Source organism: Saccopteryx bilineata, chromosome 4 (genome assembly GCF_036850765.1).
Source record: "Saccopteryx bilineata isolate mSacBil1 chromosome 4, mSacBil1_pri_phased_curated, whole genome shotgun sequence".
NCBI classification, from domain to species: domain Eukaryota; kingdom Metazoa; phylum Chordata; class Mammalia; order Chiroptera; family Emballonuridae; genus Saccopteryx; species Saccopteryx bilineata.
Window position 1 is genome coordinate 196,483,788 of NC_089493.1, and position 16,353 is coordinate 196,500,140.

Sequence of the window (16,353 nt, forward strand, 5' to 3'; positions counted from 1 at the left end):
TGGTGGCTGCTGTCCTGGCCCTCCGCCTCTGCCGTCAGGGGCTTTGACACGAGCGTCTCTTGTCACCCAGATGAGCTGGGCTCACCTGCGGGCCGCGTTCCCTGCCTTGAGCCCCGCACAGCTGCACCGGCTCCTGACCCAGTACCAGCTGGCCTCGGCCATGGGCCCCATGAGTGCCTGGGAGCCGGGGGCCCCGGACGGTCCCGACACCCTCACGGCAGGTAAGCCCCCTCCTCGGGCACGACCGAGCATGCTGGGTCAGGGGGGCCTCCCGGGGAGCCTGCAGAACACCTCCTACCTCTGCCCTGAGCCATCTTCCTCCTCCCCGGGACAACCACAACTGGGGGGTGAAGGAGCTAGAATCCACGGCCAGGTTCTAAGCTCTGGGCTCAGGTCATGGAGCCTGAGGACGGGGCCTCAGCCAGCGCACAGCCCACCAGGAAGAGAGCAGTCAGCACGCTGGGCCCACTGCTGTCCGTGGGAAACGGTCCTGAGCACGGCCCAAGACTGTTCCCTCACACTGTCCACAGGGACGGGGCCCACACAGATGTGCACTTTGTACTGATGACACGGCCCACAGGGACGGGGCCCACACAGATGTGCACTTTGTACTGATGAGACAGCATCTCTCCATTAGCATTATGTGTGATACACACAAAATGGAATTAAAGGACACAGAGGAGACGTATACAGCAGAGTTGCAGGCACTGCCCCCTCACCTGCTCACCTGGGGTCTCGGCTGGGACCGGAGAGACTGGCTCTGGGCAGGGGGCAGGGGGCAGGGGGCAGGGCTGCAGGCTCACTGGACCGTGTCTGCCCTCCCATGTCCAGCCCGCTGCTGAGGCCTGTGCTGGGGGCAGAGCCTTCCTGCCGACTGGAGGGCGCTCACGTCCGAGTACCAGCGCACACATGGCCCCCTGATCCCCGTGCTGTGTGTGTGGGGGGGGGCGCACAGGAGCAGGCGGGTCAGCGCAGGGCTGTCCCCTTCCGGGCTGAGCGCTCGGTTCCGGGAGGGAGTCAGTAAGGCTGGAGCTCCAGACGGCAGGGCCTTGTCTGTATCCTGGGTGGTCCCTATCCTGGGTGGTCCCTCGGGTCCAGGAGGGACCAGAGTGCAGTGTGGGCTGGTCACTCTGGCCTGCCCCCCCCCATACTTGGCAGGTCAGTCTGCTTGTTACCTGGTCCCTGGTTTGGGGGGGGCGGCCTCCTCCAGCCAAGTGGTCAAGCAGGCCTTGCCCCGCCCACAGAGGACATTCTGGAGTCCTATGAGAACCCCCCACCCATCGTTCTCCCGAGTGAGGGCTTCCAGGTGGACTTGGAGGCAGACTGCCCGGATGACGGCATCTACCAGCACCTTCTCTACTTGCGCCACTTCCTGTGGGGCCTGCAGAGCAAGCCCAGTCCCAGCGCGGGGACGCCCCCGCCCCAGACCCTCCAGGTACTGCTGAGCAAGCTGCCCCTGGCCCGGGGAGGGAGCGGGCGGGAGAGCTGGGGGCCCCCCGGAACCTGAGCGCTCTCTCTCCTCCAGGGCTCGCACCTCCCCACCCCCGAGGCGCACCTCGAGAGCCAGAGCTGCCCCTTGGCACCCAGGGACCCTGGCAGGGGAGCCCGGGAAGCGGGCCAGGCGCACCCTGCTCCCTCCGCCGGAGCGTCCCAGGCACAGGACCTTCCAGGAAGGCAGCTGGGTTCCGGGCGCCGCGGGGGCCCCCAGGCTGGGCCCCTGCACACAGACTCCTCCTGCCTGCTCACACCTCCCGGCACCCCACTGGAGCCCACTGGCCCTGACTGGCCCAACCCTGGTGGCCCCCGTGGGAAAGCACTTCTGGAAGGGAGGCAGAATGGACCAGGCGTCCAGCTGGGGGCAGCTCTGGAAGGTGAGACCTGTCACCCGGCTCACACCTGCACTCCAGCCTCGGGTCCTCCTGGTGTCTCTGCAGGTCCCTCTGGGTCACTCCCTCTCAGGGTCCTGATGGCTGTGAACCGGGGGCGTTCAGTTCCTGCTTGCACAGCCTGCAACCCCGGGTGCCTGGAGACGGCTCCAGGGGCAGACTGGGCAGCAAGGCCACATGCAGCCTCCCGGGGAAGCTCAAGTTGCTAGGTAGAGGAAGGGGCGGCTCAGGTGACATGTACTCGGCATCAGAGACATGAGGGCCTGGGGCTGGATGACAGGTGCAGGCTGCTGCAGGCTCCACTCCTGCCCCTTGTCCCCCCAGGAGACCCTGTGACCCCCGAGGACGAGCCCCCTCCGGCCCCCTCTAGCCACAGCTCCAGCAACGAGGACTTCTGCTACATCTTCCTGGTGGAGCTGGAGCGCGGCCCCTCTGGGCTGGGCATGGGCCTGATTGACGGGATGGTGAGTGGCCCCCGCACCTTGTGTCCTCACGGCGTCCTGGTGACCAGACTCGGGCCAGGCCTCACTGATCACCAGTGGAGCCACGGGCACTTGGGACCAGGGTCTTGGAAGGGCACCCCCTGGAAGGTGAGGGAAGGGATGGGGCGTGCAGGAGCCACCCCCAGCCTGCTGTCCTCAGACCCAGGGTGTCCATTCTGGGCCTGCACGGGTGACAGTGTCCAGCGCTGTGCTTGCAGACACATGGGTGACTGCTAGGCGGGGCCTCCGCTGAGGACGGGGCTGAGGTGGCCATTGAGAGGGCACCTGCTCTTGGGGCCCACAGAGCCCTGAGGCCTCCGTGTCCCCTGCAGCACACGGCCCTGGGCACCCCCGGCCTCTACATCCAGACCCTGCTCCCGGGCAGCCCTGCAGCGGCCGATGGCCGGCTGTCGCTGGGAGACCGCATCCTGGAGGTGAACGGAGGCAGCCTGATGGGCGTCAGCTACCTGAGGTACCCGGGCGATGCTGCCAGGGTGGCCCGGGGCAGGTCCCCTGGGGGACAAGTCCCACTCACTGATCCAGAGAGCAGTCCTGGCCTTACCCCGCTTTAGAGACAGGAAGTGGAGGCACAGCCCCCAGCCCAGCGCTGTTTCTGCCTCCCACCCTCCCACCTCTCCCCTCCCCCCCACTCCCCTCCTCTGACCTGAGCCACAGGCCCCCAGGACTCCCGTCCCCAGGGCTGGGGGTGGGCAGCCTCGCCCCTTCCGTGCACTGGGAACCCCTGGGGGAAGGCACCTCCCGGCGCCTCTGCTTGCACCTCGAGGGGAACCGGGCAGGACGTCCTCACCCCGTTCGCTGGTTTCAGGGCGGTGGACCTGATCCGACACGGGGGGAGGAAGGTGCGGTTTCTGGTCGCCAAGTCTGACGTGGAAACAGCCCAGAAGATCCGCTTCCGCTCGCCCCCTCCCTAGGGCCAGAGTCCGCGGCCGTTCCTGAGGGGTGTGTCACCTCGGGGCACTGGCCACCCTCACCCCACGCATAGTGTCATCTTAGTGTATATTTTATTTATGACAGATAACACTAAGTTGTGATGTTTGTTACAGAGCTTTTATGTTTGGAGATTTTAATGAAGATGTAAAGATTGAATAAAATATCTTTCGTATTCTTGGAGAGCAGTGGTGTGGGAGTCAGGGAGGCTGCTGTCCTGGGCCCCCCCCAGGGCCTGCTGGGGGGGCACCCAGTCCCCTGCCCACCAGCATGGAGAGACCCCGGGAGGACGGTGAAGACCGCCTCCGCTCAGCGCAGAACAAGCAGCCTGCCCCCAGGACAAGGCTCGGGCCGCCACACGTGCAGTGCAGACCCAAGGGATGGGCCTAGAGTCCCCAGGTTCTGAAGTGAGTCTCACCCACCCTGGTACCTGGGCCGCTCTAGGGCTCACCCCTCCTGGTTTCCTCTGGTCACTGAAGCCACGGCTGGGCCCTAATGCCAGGCTCTTCATCTGCGGTCCAGACTGCCTGCACCTGCCACTGCTCTGTCCTGGCGGGGGCCCTCTACTGCTGGCTGACCCTGGGCAGCCATGTCGGTAGTGGGGTGACAGCTGCCCGAGTCCTCACCTCCACACCAGCTTGGCATCGTCAGCAGGTTCAGCAGATGGTGGTCCAGGGCTGCCTCAGAGCACAGGGAGCCTGCGGCCGGGCTCTGGACCAGGGTCCTCACCTTCGATGGGAACAGAGACCCTGGGGACGAAGGGTTCTGGCCAGTCAGCTGCCCAGTCCCGGCAAGGCCTCTGCCGTGGAGGGCACGGGAGGGAGCTGCGCCTGCAGGTCGGGATGGGTCCCAGGACCCCTCCGGCTGATGGCGGCTCCCACCGTTTCCAGGTGCTGGGTCACTGGTCACTGCACTTGTTTACGGCACACGGGAGAAGCGGGGTTCATGCTCCCCGCCCGCCCCGCCTCTCTCCTCTCTAAAATCAAAATCTTTTTAAAAGAAGTAATTTTAAATGTGTGACATCCCAACAGAAAAGAAAAACCACAGCCCCAACCTGAGTTCAGAGAGGACCCAGTTTAGAGGGACTGGTGGCTCCCCGGGGGCCTGCGCCCCACGCGGGCGCCCCCACGGGTTCCTGAGGACCAAGCCGGCTGGGTGCGCCCCGTCCTGGGGGAGTCAGGGTGCCCCTCTCGTCCCACCCACGTCCAACCGGCGTGCTCCGCCTGCCGCCACCGCGGTTTCTGGGGAAACACCCCGAGGCCGAGGCCAGGCGGAGCAGAGGGCGCCCCCTCCCCGGCGAGCCCCACCCCGTTTCTCAGGGCTCGAGGGGCGAACCCTCCGGCCAGTGTGGGCGGAGCCTCTGTGGGCGGGTCAGGACCCAGCCAGGCCCGTGGAGCGGCAGCGCCGCCTGCTGGCCGGGGGCTGCCGTACAGACGGCTTGCCTGGAAGCGCAGAGGCTGGGGGCCGTTCCGGCCTCACCACTTCCAGCGCGCCGCGTCTCCCCGCTCGGGGCGATATCAGAGGGAGCCTGGAATCACTGCGCCGTCGGGTCACTGGGAGCCCCACCTGTGGGAGCCCCGATGGTGGGCGTGCCCTCCCTCCTAACAGCAGGAGGCTGCAGCCCCCTCAGCAGAGGCCCCAGAGCCCAGCCTGCGCCTCTTGAAGTTGTTCGGGAGCCTAAGACGGTGCAGTGAGCCCAGGTTGGGTGGTTCAGTGGACGGTGCCGTCCCGGCGCGCAGAGGTCATGGGCTCAATCCCCAGCCAGGGCATGCACAAGAAGCAATCCACGAGCACGCAGCTGGAGGGAACACCGAAGTGGAATAATGCATTGATGTTTCCCTCTCTCAAATAAATGGAAACAGTTTTTTTAAAGAAAAGAAGGTACAATGAAAAGCCCTGACCAAGTGCATCACCTGTGGTAGCTCACGCTGTGGGAGCCGCCGGTTTCCTTGCCAACTGCATGGACCAGCGATCTGCTATTCCGGATCACCCGCGACAGCGCCTGAATCCTGCTCGCCCTACACACGTGGGCGCTGCGCGGGAGGGGCCCCGGTGTCCCACCCGGCCGCAGCTCCCAGCAGCACGGGGCAGCGCCTGCACTTGGAAGCAGCCGCGGGGCTGTCTCCCCAGGACGAGAGGGAACAACCTCGCCGTGTCCACACAAACTGTCAGAGCAGGTTTATTTGAGTCACACCTCTGGCGGCTCTCACCCACCCAACGGGCCAGGGTCACGGTGGAGGGGGTTCAGAGACACAAACAGCCACACGGGGACACCTGGACAGCCGTGACCTGCCCCGAGGGCGAAGACCACTGGGCTTCCTCCAGGGGCTTGGGCCCTTTCTGGCCTCCTCTGACCACTGAAGCCCTGGCTTGGCCCTACCACGAGGCCCTTAACCTGCGGCGGCAGCTGGCATAGGCCTGGTCACCGTCCCTCACCCGGGCAGGAGGCCTGCCTCCTTCTCCACCAGCCGGCTGACGGTGCGCAGGGCCAGCGGCAGCGCCGTGTTGCTGTCCCGGTGATAGCGGGGTTCGGACACTTCCATGCTGGGCGTGAGCACAAACTGGGCCACGCTGGGCATCTTCAGCAGGTTCAGCAGCTCAGTGGCCCGTGTCCCTATGGCTCCCGCGTCCTCCCCCCAGGGCTGGCAGCCCAGGGCCGGGCGCTGGGCCAGGGTCCGCATCTTCGACAGGAACAGAGAGACCCTGGGGACAAGGGGGTGCCGGCTGGTCAGCTGCAGAAGCAGCCTTCCTGTGGCAAGGGGTCTCAGGGAGGGGCCGCCACCTGACGCACCCAGCCAGTGTGGCTTTGGCTCAAAGTGAGGTGGCAGTGCCCATGGCCCATGTCACCTACTCGTGCCCATAACGGCCGGGTCTCTGGGACGGGGACACCTCCAAGGACACTTTCCTTTCCCCACGGGGAGCTGCAGGTTCCCTCTCCCCGGGGTCTGTACCTGGGGATCAGGTCTTGGCTCCGGGAGGCCAGCTTGGTCAGTGTGGTCATGAGTGTGGTGATGAGCTGTGGTGGACACTTGGGAAGGGTGACCGAGGGGCGGGATTGGGTGACCTCGAACAGCAGGGCTTCTAGGGCTTCAAAGAACTTGTTGATCTGGTCCACAGTGCAGCGCCGGTCCCAAGACACGGACAGGTACTCGCCAATGGCCCACACCTGCAGGGACAGTGCCTCAGCCCCGCCCAGGCCCGCTGGGGGTGGGGGGTGAGGATGGGGGTCCGTCCGGCCTTACCACTGCAGTGAGCATGCCCCCGCCGCTGCGCAGGCCGCTTGCGCCGCCCACGAACTCCAGGAGCTCCTTCCCCAACTCAACCACGAGGGGGCGGTGCCGCGCGCACAGGGCCAGGAACTGCGAGCTCAGCACTCTGCGGGAGCGGACACGGGCTGGGGGGCTACAGACCGCGCCTGCAGACCCCACCCCACAGCCCACGGGGCGGAGCCAGGAGGCTGCCGGGAAAGCCTTCTGAGCACCGCGTGCAGGAAAGGTCAGGCTGGCCCCTAAAGGCGCCACTCACCCCACTGGGGAGGTGGCCGGGCCAGCTCAGACCGCTGTTCTCAGCGGGGGAACAGGAAGAGCTTGCGAGTGTCAGGCCTCCGAAAGGGGACAGACGGTCTGGAAGGCCCTGTGCTGGGAGGCGAGGGAGCAGGAACGTCCCGGATGAGGGACGCAGAGATCTGTGCAGAGCCTAGGTTGCCCGGGGATGACACTGGGGGTGGGCGCTGTGACAGCAGGGGGAACGGGGGGTGGGCGCTGTGACAGCTCCAGAGTGAGGGTCAGGGGCACCAGGAGGGTGCAGCCCCGCAGCGGCTGCCCAGGGACTCACCTGTGCACGCTGGCTTTGTAGCCTGGGGCCTGGAAGAGTGAGTCACTTCTCTGCAGGAGCAGCTGTGCCAGCTGTTTGGCCAGGGCACTGTCGGCGAGCTGGGGTCGAAAGCAAGACAGACTCAGTGCCGCCTTCTGCACTCTGCTCTGGTCTCAACTGTCCCTGCAGCCTGGGGGCCACTCACGAATCCCTGCCCTGGGGAGGGGATGGCTGGGCGAGAGGGTCAGGGCTCTGGGTGGGGCTGAGCTGCCTCTCCTCTGTGGCGCCCACTGACCCACAGCTGAAGCTCTGCGGCGGTCAGGGACAGGGCCGTGGTCCCTGCGGTGGGCTGGCCCTTCACTGTGGGTGTGTGGGGCCTGGGAGCGGGGCCTGGCTGGCGGTAGGCTCACCTGGGTCACCGCCGAGAAGAACACCTGGAGCAGGATGGGCACCGCCTCGGCGCACTGGAGCACCCGGGCGCAGCCTGCCATGGGCTGCAGCAGCTGGTGGAGGGGCGCCAACCTGGGGACATAGCCCACTGAGCACCGGCCACGCCCCCACCCCTGCACACTTGAGCACGTGCGACCCCACAGGCCGGTGCCCGCAGGGACACAGGCGAGTCCGAGAGCTGCGGCCCACACCAAGCTCTGAACCACCGGCACGCCCTCATCAGAGAGGGCACCCCGTCACCATGTGCGCCCAAGCCCTGCCCGCCATTGGCCTCCTGCTCCTCAGGACGGCCCTGCTCCCGGGACCAGGGGGGCTGCCGTGGAGCTGAGCTGCGGCGTCTGAGGAGCGGAGGCCTTGTTCCAGCCTGGGTCTCTCCTCTCAGGGGCCCTGTTTCTCCTGTAGACGGCGTCACCAGAGCACCCACCTCCCAGGGTTACGAGGACTGGCCGGCCCACCTGAAGGTGCTGGGCTCTGGGCCCCGCCTGGCACCTCCCGTGGTGGGGGGGACGGCAGCTGTTTCTCCAGGTTAGAGGCAATGGCTTGGGGGTGGACACCAGCACCCTGTGCACACGGCCCTGTCCCGGGGCTCCCCAGCCCGAGGGACCCCTACCTCTCCACAGTCCCGCTGGCCTTGGCACGCAGCAGATGCTGGAAGAGACCCCGGCACTGTGGGTCCCGGAAGGCCTCCAGGCAGCTGGGGATCCTGAGGGAGGCATCCCAGAGTGGCCTCTCGGAAGTGGCTGGAGAAGATCTGAGTGGACAGACGCCCGAGGCTGGCCTCAGACGTGGCTCCAGGCACAGGCCAACCAGCTGGACTCGGCTGTGCCCTCACGGTCAGGGAGACCTGAGCAGACGTCACTGTGACAACACAGCGCCCGACAAGGGAAGAGCCCTGGGGTGGGGAGTGGGGGAGACAGGCCGGCAGGGCAGGGCAGGGCGGGGCAGGGCGGGGCGGGCTCACCGGAGCTGCAGGTCCAAGGCCGCAGTCAGACACGGCAGGTCCAGCAGCGCATGCAGCATCTCCAGGGCCGTGCTGGCGTCAACCAGCGACGGGAGCAGCGCCACAAACTCGGAGGTCAGGGGCGGGCTGTTCCAGGCCAGGAGCTGAGGACCCGGGAGGCTGTCTGTGGGCTCTGAGCTCGGGAGTGGGGTCGTCGGCTGGCCGCAGAGGCAGCCCCCGGCCACGCCCTCATCACTGCTGTCCCGCGGGATCTGCCTGGTCCCCACCTCTTCATACTTCACTGGGACCCAGGTGTCTGCAAATGCCCCTTTGACTTGACTTTCATTATTCTTTCTGCTCCTGCACTTTTGTACCAACAATTAAATCACTTCCCACACATTGCTGCTTTTGTTTCTCTGATTAAAGTGCTGAGTCTTCCAATGATTTTGAAAAATGTCACACAGTGACTGCCAGTCACAAAAGACACATCTCAAACCAGGATGGATGCTAAACTCTGGACAGGTTTTCTGAGAACTAGATCAAGCCAGGCGTTCCCGAGAGGCGCGCACAGGCCCAGACTGACAGGGAAGCATCTACCTGTGATGTCTGGACTCTCGGGCTGCCTCACACCTCACCCCTCTGCCCTGAGGCCTGGGAGTGACCGGGCCCTGTGGTCACAGACAGGCAAGGACTGGCCCAGAGGCCCCACCGTGGAGAGCAGGGTCCAGGGACGCGGTGTGCTGCCGCCCAGCCCCCCGCCCGGCCCGGGGACCAGCGAGCGTGCCTTGAAAAGGTTGGGGAAGCTCAGCTTGAGAATGCCGAGGTTTCTGCCGAACAGGGGGAGGCTGTCCCTGCAGAACTGGACGAACTCGAAGGCCAGCACCGGGTGGTGGAAGAACTCGGAAGGCAGCCTGGTGAACACGTGCTGGCAGACGGCCTCCGAGTCCAGGGCGGCCGCTTCCCCTGAAATGCACGGGTGCATCAGGGCGGCAGCTGGTGGGGGCGCCGGCACCGGTGCGTGAGGACGCCTCTGCTGAGGTCAGGCCCCTCAGGGTCTCGGGCAGTCTCCATGGCCACGCGTGTTTCCAGGACACGTGTATGCTGCACGAGAGACACAAGCGGATCTGTGTGCAGCTTCCCGTCCCCAAGTGACACGAGGGGGGACATTCCTCACAAGCTGATGAACCTGATACCTAAGCGAGTTCTACAAGGGAGATCAAGCTGATCATGTTTTAGGTCACTGTGTAAATCTGTTCCAAAACCGCGGTCTGGGGCTGACTGTCCATCAAAGCCACACCCTCCACCACCAAGGGAGGGAGTGCCAGGCGCGAGCGCAGCGCCCGGGAGGCCCTGCGGGCAGGAGGCCGGGCTCACCGTGGGTCAGGAAGAACTGGGCCACCGGCAGCAGTGCCCGCACGCAGGCGGGGTCCCCGCACAGCCGGGCGTGCAGGGCCTTCAGGCAGGACAGGGTGCGGTACAGGAAGGAGGGGTCCTGCCTGCAGAGCAGGTCCAGCACCAGCACGGCCTCCACCAGGCACTGCGGGGACGGGGATGGGGACGGGGACGCAGGCCCCTCTCAGACGGGGAAGGCGCCCGGCTGCGCCCGGCCCCCCGCCCCGGCCCGCGAGCACTTACAGCTTTCTGTAGGTCCGAGTCCCCCTTCCTCAGGGCCCCTGCGGGAGGGAAGGAAGGCGACTGTCTCCGCCGGCACCCCGGCATGGGGACGGCCACGCTGCGTTCTGGCAGCTCCGGGGCGGGCAGCGGGCCACCCAGGGGGAGCAGTGGTGCAGGCCAGGGCCTGGCAGAAGACTGTCCCCAGGGGAGGTGTGACATGCTGAGGAGACAGCCCTGAAGAGCCTGGAATGGGCTGTGCCCATGCTGAGCCCCCCGGGGTGAATGCCTGGAAACAGGAGCAGCTGGGCCCCACCCCCTGTGGAGAGCCCCCCACAGGACCCTGCGCGGGGGCTCAGTGCCAGGGACGCACGCCGGTTACTCTGCTCGATGAGGCGCTGGCAGTACTCGAAGGCTTTTTCCCGCAGCCGCTCCTGGGGCAGTAGCAGACGGCTGGTGGACGAGGCGGTGGACAGCACGGACAGAGTGGAGCCCTCCAGTTCGGACTTGTCATCTGGAGGAGAGGACGAAGGTACTCAGTGGGACAAGGGCCCAGGGGACGCCAGGAGAGGCACCATGGTGGTCACCCCAGGCACAGGGCGCAGTGCCCAGTGTCGCCCACCCAGCCTCCTTCCCCTCACTGGACACCCTCAGGGAGGTTGGAGGTCCCACTCCACCCCCGCCCCCTAAGTCCAGATGGAACTACGCGTTGGTTTGCAAAGAGCTCAGTGGTGGTGTCCGAGTAACTGGCCCTCAACAATCACCCTGACCCCTCTGCTGTGTCTGGGAAGGGCCTGCTGGTGCCAGCGAGGCTCAGCCCAGGTGGCCGACATCTCCCAGGGGCACGTTGGTTCCCACCTGCGTCCGGGGCGCCGGGGCCCTCAGGGCCGCTGTGCAGCAGCCAGGCCCGCAGCATGGAGAAGGCCTGCACGTTCAGCCACTGGTCCTCCGTGAAGCGCTGGGCCGTGGACAGTACTGTGAAGAAATCTGTGGCCACAGCCCCATCGACCTCGGTGATAGGACCCGGCTGCGGGGGACAGGGAGGACAAGGGGCGCTGCTGAGGGGTGGGGGCTCGTCCACCGCACCCTCCGGAACCAGGGGCGCCCACCCTTTGCAAGATGCATGAGCGCTGGTGCTCGAGTCAAGGACACGGCCCTCCATCAGACAAGAGACCCGCTGGCCGGTTCTGGGCCTCGACAGACGCAGCGCACGATGGGCTGGGGGGGGCACGACCCCCTGTGACCCAGAGTTCTCCCCCAACCCACACCAAGCAGAGAGAAGAGAGGGTCATACTGGACCCAGGGCGGGTGGGCGGACAGGGAGAGTCAATGGGACCCTGCGGGCAAGGCTGGCTGAGGTGGCCCAGGGAAGCCCAGGGACAGGACGGTTCCGGGACCCCGTCCAGGCTGACCTGCCGGGCCCTGGGCGTGGAGAAGAAGCCTCTGGAAGAGTGGGCCGGCCCCTGCTGGACGCTGGCGTAGCGGAGCCAGTCTGCCAGCCTCCTGTTGAGCAGCTTGGTCTGGTCTTGGGGGGACACAACACTGTGGGAAACCAGGGGACCTGCCGGGTCCTCCCGGAAAACCACAAGCAGCTCCTGACGGAGTCCCACGCTCTCAGGACTCCCGACATCCACTCAGACACGACCAGCCCGTCCCACCTCCCTCCCCCGTGGGCTCATCTCTATGCCATGACAGGGGCCCAGGCCTCTTGGGGAGGGGAGGTACCTTCATGGAGGGTGTCCGGGGCCAGGCTGGCCACCTTGGACACGACCGGGAGGAGAGGCCTCAGACTGGGCCCGTCCGGCTGCCGGCTCTCGAGGACTTTGAAGACACGCTGGCCCACATCTCTGACCTCCTGCTTTCTGTCACCCTGCAGATCAGACACGGGGGCGTGGAGAGCCGCCTTGCTCAAGGGCCCGAGTGACAAGTCACTCAGTCTGAAAACACCTGCAGAGGGACTGCCAGTCTGTTAACATCGTTAGTGCTCTAACGCCACCTCCTCCGAGCCTGTAGGGATGTCACCAGGGCAGTCCAGGCCCTGTGGCCGGAATCAGCCTTTGCAGCACCCTGGCCACTTCCCCAGGAACCCAGGGAATGGAGGACGGGAACGGGAGGGACAGGTGTCTCTGCTCCTTCCAGAGGCACTGAGCACTGGCTCCCCCGTGGCATCCGTACAGACTGGCGAGTGGAGGGGACCCCAAGCTGAGCCCACCCCCATGGGGACCGCACAGCGGCCCGCTGCTTCTCCTGGGCCCCAGGGCCACTAAGGGTGGGGCGGTCAACCTGGGAGACGATAGTCACGTTACCTGGGCCAGGAGCACAGAGGCCACCAGGCTCAGCTGCCGCGTGTTCTGGACGTGGTCACAGGACAGGCTCAGGCTGTCACAGGGCGACATCTCCCTCAGGATGGCCGCGCAGAGGAGCTGGAGCGGCTCGGGGCACGTGGGCAGGCAGAGGGTGGTCTGCAGCAGGGCCACACAGCTCTTCTCCAGCCTGAGGCGGCCAGACCACCGCGGGGGTGGGGCGGGGATGTCACACCAGCGCAAGGGCACCCTGCTCCTGGGGCTCCCCTCTGACCCCAGAGAAGGGCCCAGGGCCCTTGCGCAGGCAGAGAGAACGTTTACTGGAGGACCTTCGGCACTGGGTTAAGTGGGCACAAGCTCAAACGCCAAAGGCCTGCGCCCCCTGGCCCCACACACCCAGGGACGACCCCACTCACTTCCTGCTGTATTTGGTGGCCGCCACGATGAGGAAGAGCCTTCGCAGGGCGTCGGTGGCCTCGGGCCCCGCGGCCTCCCTCTGCAGCAGCTTGCTGACCCGGGAACAGAACTTCGTCAGCTCCTCATCCTGGATGCCCCTAAACCAAGACGACGTCGTCAGCAACCTGGCATCGAGAGACCCTGTCGAGGGACCCCAAAGTGTTGCTCCGCGCTACGACAGAATGACTCGCGGATGCGGGGAAAGTCCCTACCAGCAGAGAGGCCGCGTTGTCATGGGAGGGCGAGGCTGCCACCTGGTGACAGATTAGCTAACTGGTTCCCTGACCTAGTTCCTCTCTCCCTGGGAGTCAGCAATCCATGGGTCACTCCTGTCCCCTGCTGGACTGGGCCGTCAGGGACACCATCACCCCAACTCACGATGACAACAAACCTTATTAACAGAGACTCCACACATTTAGATTCTGTTTTTCTAGGAGCAGAACTAAGACCGACTGAGTACAGGAGTCAAGAGTCAGGGAGAGTGAATTTAACTTGAGATAAGAATTAAATCCACTATATCAGTAGTCGGTGAACTCATTAATCAATAGAGCCAAATATCAACAGTACAATGGCTGAAATTTCTTTTGAGAGCCAAATTTTTAAACTTAAACTATATATGTAGGTACATTCCTTATCGAGGTAGCGCCCGCATGTGGTGTTTTGTGGAGGAGCCACACTCAAGGGGCCAAAGAGCCGCCAGTGGCTCGCAAGCTGCAGTTTGCCGACCATTATTGCACTGTATTAAAGAGCAAATGCTATAAGGTGTTATTTTTTTTTATTTTATTTATTAATTTTTAGAGAGAAGAGAGAGAGGGAAAGAGAGGAGAGAGAGAGAGAGAAGGGGGGAGGAGCTGGAAGCATCAACTCTCATATGTGCCTTGACCAGGCAAGCCCAGGGTTTTGAACCGGCGACCTCAGCATTTCCAGGTCGACGATTTATCCACTGCGCCACCACAGGCCAGACAGCTATAAGGTGTTATAAGGCAAACCTGTTACATACAGTTCCTTACTCTGACACTTAACTTGCTAATAAACTCTACATATATATATATATATATATATGGCATTGACAACAGGTTAGATATGGAGCCATCTCAAAGTGGAAATCTGTTTGGAGGTTTCTATTCTAGTCCAGAAAGCTCAGAAGTATATTAGGGATTTCTGGGGGGCTGTCGCAGCTGTGCCCTCCTTGTGTGAAGCCCACTCAGGCCATGCTGGGCCAACCGAGAGCTGAGCGTGGGGATCTTGAACTGTGGGAGACCGTCCAGTGTCCCCAGCCTGTGAGGCTGACAAAGTCTGATAAACATGTGAATGAGGGGTCCTGGGGCAGCTTCATGTATTCCCCGTTCTCATCTGGAGGCTGGCAGACAGACCCCAGTGGATTCCCCTCCACTCCTCGCCTCCTTCCCACCCCTTCCTCCAGTGCCACGGTCCAGGGGTCCAGGTCTGGTCCTAACTGGAGAGATGAGACAGGAAGAAGCTACCGGACTGTCCCCATTATGGTAGAGACCTTCCCAGAAGGGTGGTACTCCACATCCCAAACTAATCCCTTCCAATATAGTCTCCAAATCACAGCGTTCTTTCTTTCTTTTCTTTTTAATTTTAAAAAGTTTATTTATTGACTTTAGAGAGAAAAAAGCAGAGAGGGAGAAGGAAACATCAATTTGTTATTTTACTCATTCACTGGTGGATTCTTGTATGCTCCCTGACTGGGGATTGAACTCGCGACCTTGGTGACAACTTTGAACGATGCTCTAACCCACTGCACTACCTGGTCAAGGAAGAGGCTTCTTACTATAAGACCGATCTGCTCAAACCCTTCCATAGCTCCCCACTGCTCTCACACCTATTACAAATGCTGACCAGGCTTACAGGCCCTGGCCCCGCCTTGCCTCTTTAAGGAGACGAGTCCTTTTCCCTTGCTGCTGACCCTTGCACAGGCAAGACAAGAGATGTTTCTGATAACCTTCTCCACCCTTGCCTTCCATCGCTGAAAAACGTGGAAACTTAAGATCCACTCCAAATCCAAACTCCCTAACCTTAGCATTTGTAAAGTGCTACCAAAACCCACAGGCTTAATGAAAGGGAAATCTGCCGTGAAAGCTAGTTAAGACCTAATTGATAAGTTGTTAAGGTCCCCCCTCCCCTGAATCCTAGCGGAGAAAAACTGGGTACCGGTAACTCCTCCATACTTCACTTACGCTTATGGAAGCATACCCGACCCTCAATCCAGCCACCCACCCACCCATCACGGAGACAGAGAAGAACTTAGCGAGGGCTATTCCTTCGGCCTTTCACTCCACAAGCTCATGACCTGAAGCAGGAGGTGTGTCAGGAGAGGACACCCCGATGGAGTTTCGAGTGGGTCTCCGTTCTTACGCGTCTGTCTGCAGGACCTTTGGGGTGAGTGTGCCGCGTGTGCAGTGAAATGCTAGTACTACTTTCATTTAACACAGCCCCTAAACTCGGGTGAACTCGGATCAGAATACCGCCACTTGAACGAAAACGTTGGAACTTGAATTTCGGACCACCTGTCCCACCCCGAAGGGAGTGCCGGTTCTGCTGCTGGGCTTCCTGGGCGATGGTGCTGCCGATCGGGGTCGCTTTGCCCGCAGATTTCCGAGGGTTACTGTAACCGCATTCAAGGTCTCACCGCGACAGTCACCGCAGCCTGAACTATCCGCATCTCGCCCGCCAACGGGCCCAGCTCAGAACCCAATTTTTTTCTTTTTTCTCTCTCTCCCTCTGTTATCAGTTTGCCATGGGCTTTGGGGTTCTGGCTGCATTTTATTCGTTTAGACAAGTAGTACCGAGTCTCGGACCGTCCGCGGGCCCGCGGGGTTTGAGTCCCGGCCCGCATCCCGCTCCCCCCCCCCCCCCCCGCACTGGTGAGCAGGTGGGAAGGCGCTCACCGGCCGGCGGGCAACCCCCGGCCCCCACTGCACCCCGCAGGAGAGCCAGCTGCCCCGACGACGAGGCCCACGGCGCCCCACAGGCCTCGGGGGGCAGCAGACCCCCGGGCTCGGCGCGCGCAGCTCGCCACGGCCCCATCCCCGCGGGCTCCCCGGCTTCTGGGTGCCCCGGGCCTGGGAGCGGCCGAGTTACCGCGGACAGCGCCGACCGCCCCGCTTCCATCGGTGGGGACGCGACCCCCACGCCGTCCCCGCCGGTGCTCCCGGACGCCGCCTGGGTGCCACGTCGCCCGGGGCCCCGCGCTGAGACCTGGCCTGGTGCAGCAGGCTCTCCGCCCCCGCCGTGAACATCCCGCCGCCGTCGGGCCGCCCCAGCCGCTCGGGACTCCGCACCTCCGCCCGGGGCCCCGCCGACTTCCGGGTGGCGTCACGTGCCGCGTCACGTGAGCACGACGGACAAGCCACCGGCCAATGGGATCCGGTGGAGCTCTGGACCCGGGACTCCGGGGACTTAAGCGCCCCGGCACCTCCGTGCTCCGGCACCCCGGCATC

At 63.8% G+C, this 16,353-nt stretch overlaps 2 protein-coding genes across 6 annotated transcripts in view; one reads left to right on the forward strand and one right to left on the reverse strand.

Annotated features, from left to right (window-relative positions):
* The window catches only part of RADIL (Rap associating with DIL domain), a 52,742-nt gene extending 49,287 nt beyond the window's left edge, over positions 1-3,455 (forward strand). The window contains exons 10-15 of one of the 3 annotated variants that reach the window (XM_066273480.1): positions 71-221; positions 1,245-1,435; positions 1,526-1,871; positions 2,211-2,350; positions 2,701-2,840; positions 3,195-3,455. In XM_066273480.1, coding sequence (XP_066129577.1) covers positions 71-221; positions 1,245-1,435; positions 1,526-1,871; positions 2,211-2,350; positions 2,701-2,840; positions 3,195-3,300 — 1,074 coding nt within the window. In that variant the 3' untranslated portion in view covers positions 3,301-3,455. Of the gene's footprint in view, positions 1-70; positions 222-1,244; positions 1,436-1,525; positions 1,872-2,210; positions 2,351-2,700; positions 2,841-3,194 lie in introns of those variants that run through there. The other 2 variants (XM_066273481.1, XM_066273482.1) reach the window with 2 other exon arrangements.
* Positions 3,456-5,471: 2,016 nt separating this feature from the next.
* On the reverse strand, positions 5,472-16,227 carry AP5Z1 (adaptor related protein complex 5 subunit zeta 1). 3 transcript variants are annotated; one of them, XM_066273460.1, is made up of 18 exons: positions 16,112-16,203; positions 15,421-15,518; positions 12,850-12,987; positions 12,437-12,623; positions 11,856-12,000; positions 11,543-11,655; positions 10,989-11,157; positions 10,504-10,644; positions 10,155-10,192; positions 9,894-10,056; positions 9,304-9,482; positions 8,541-8,683; positions 8,190-8,330; positions 7,540-7,651; positions 7,151-7,248; positions 6,559-6,691; positions 6,268-6,482; positions 5,472-6,019 (listed from the first exon to the last, which is right to left on the reverse strand). In XM_066273460.1, the coding sequence occupies exons 4-18, from the start codon at positions 12,524-12,526 to the stop codon at positions 5,749-5,751; spliced, it is 2,151 nt and encodes a 716-aa protein (XP_066129557.1). In that variant the 5' UTR covers positions 12,527-12,623; positions 12,850-12,987; positions 15,421-15,518; positions 16,112-16,203; the 3' UTR covers positions 5,472-5,748. The 3 variants fall into 3 exon arrangements, with proteins under 3 accessions (XP_066129557.1, XP_066129556.1, XP_066129554.1); XM_066273459.1 differs by lacking the exon at positions 15,421-15,518 and having other exon boundaries at positions 12,437-12,509; positions 16,112-16,227; XM_066273457.1 differs by lacking the exon at positions 15,421-15,518 and having other exon boundaries at positions 16,112-16,227.
* Between the last annotated feature and the right edge of the window lie 126 nt (positions 16,228-16,353).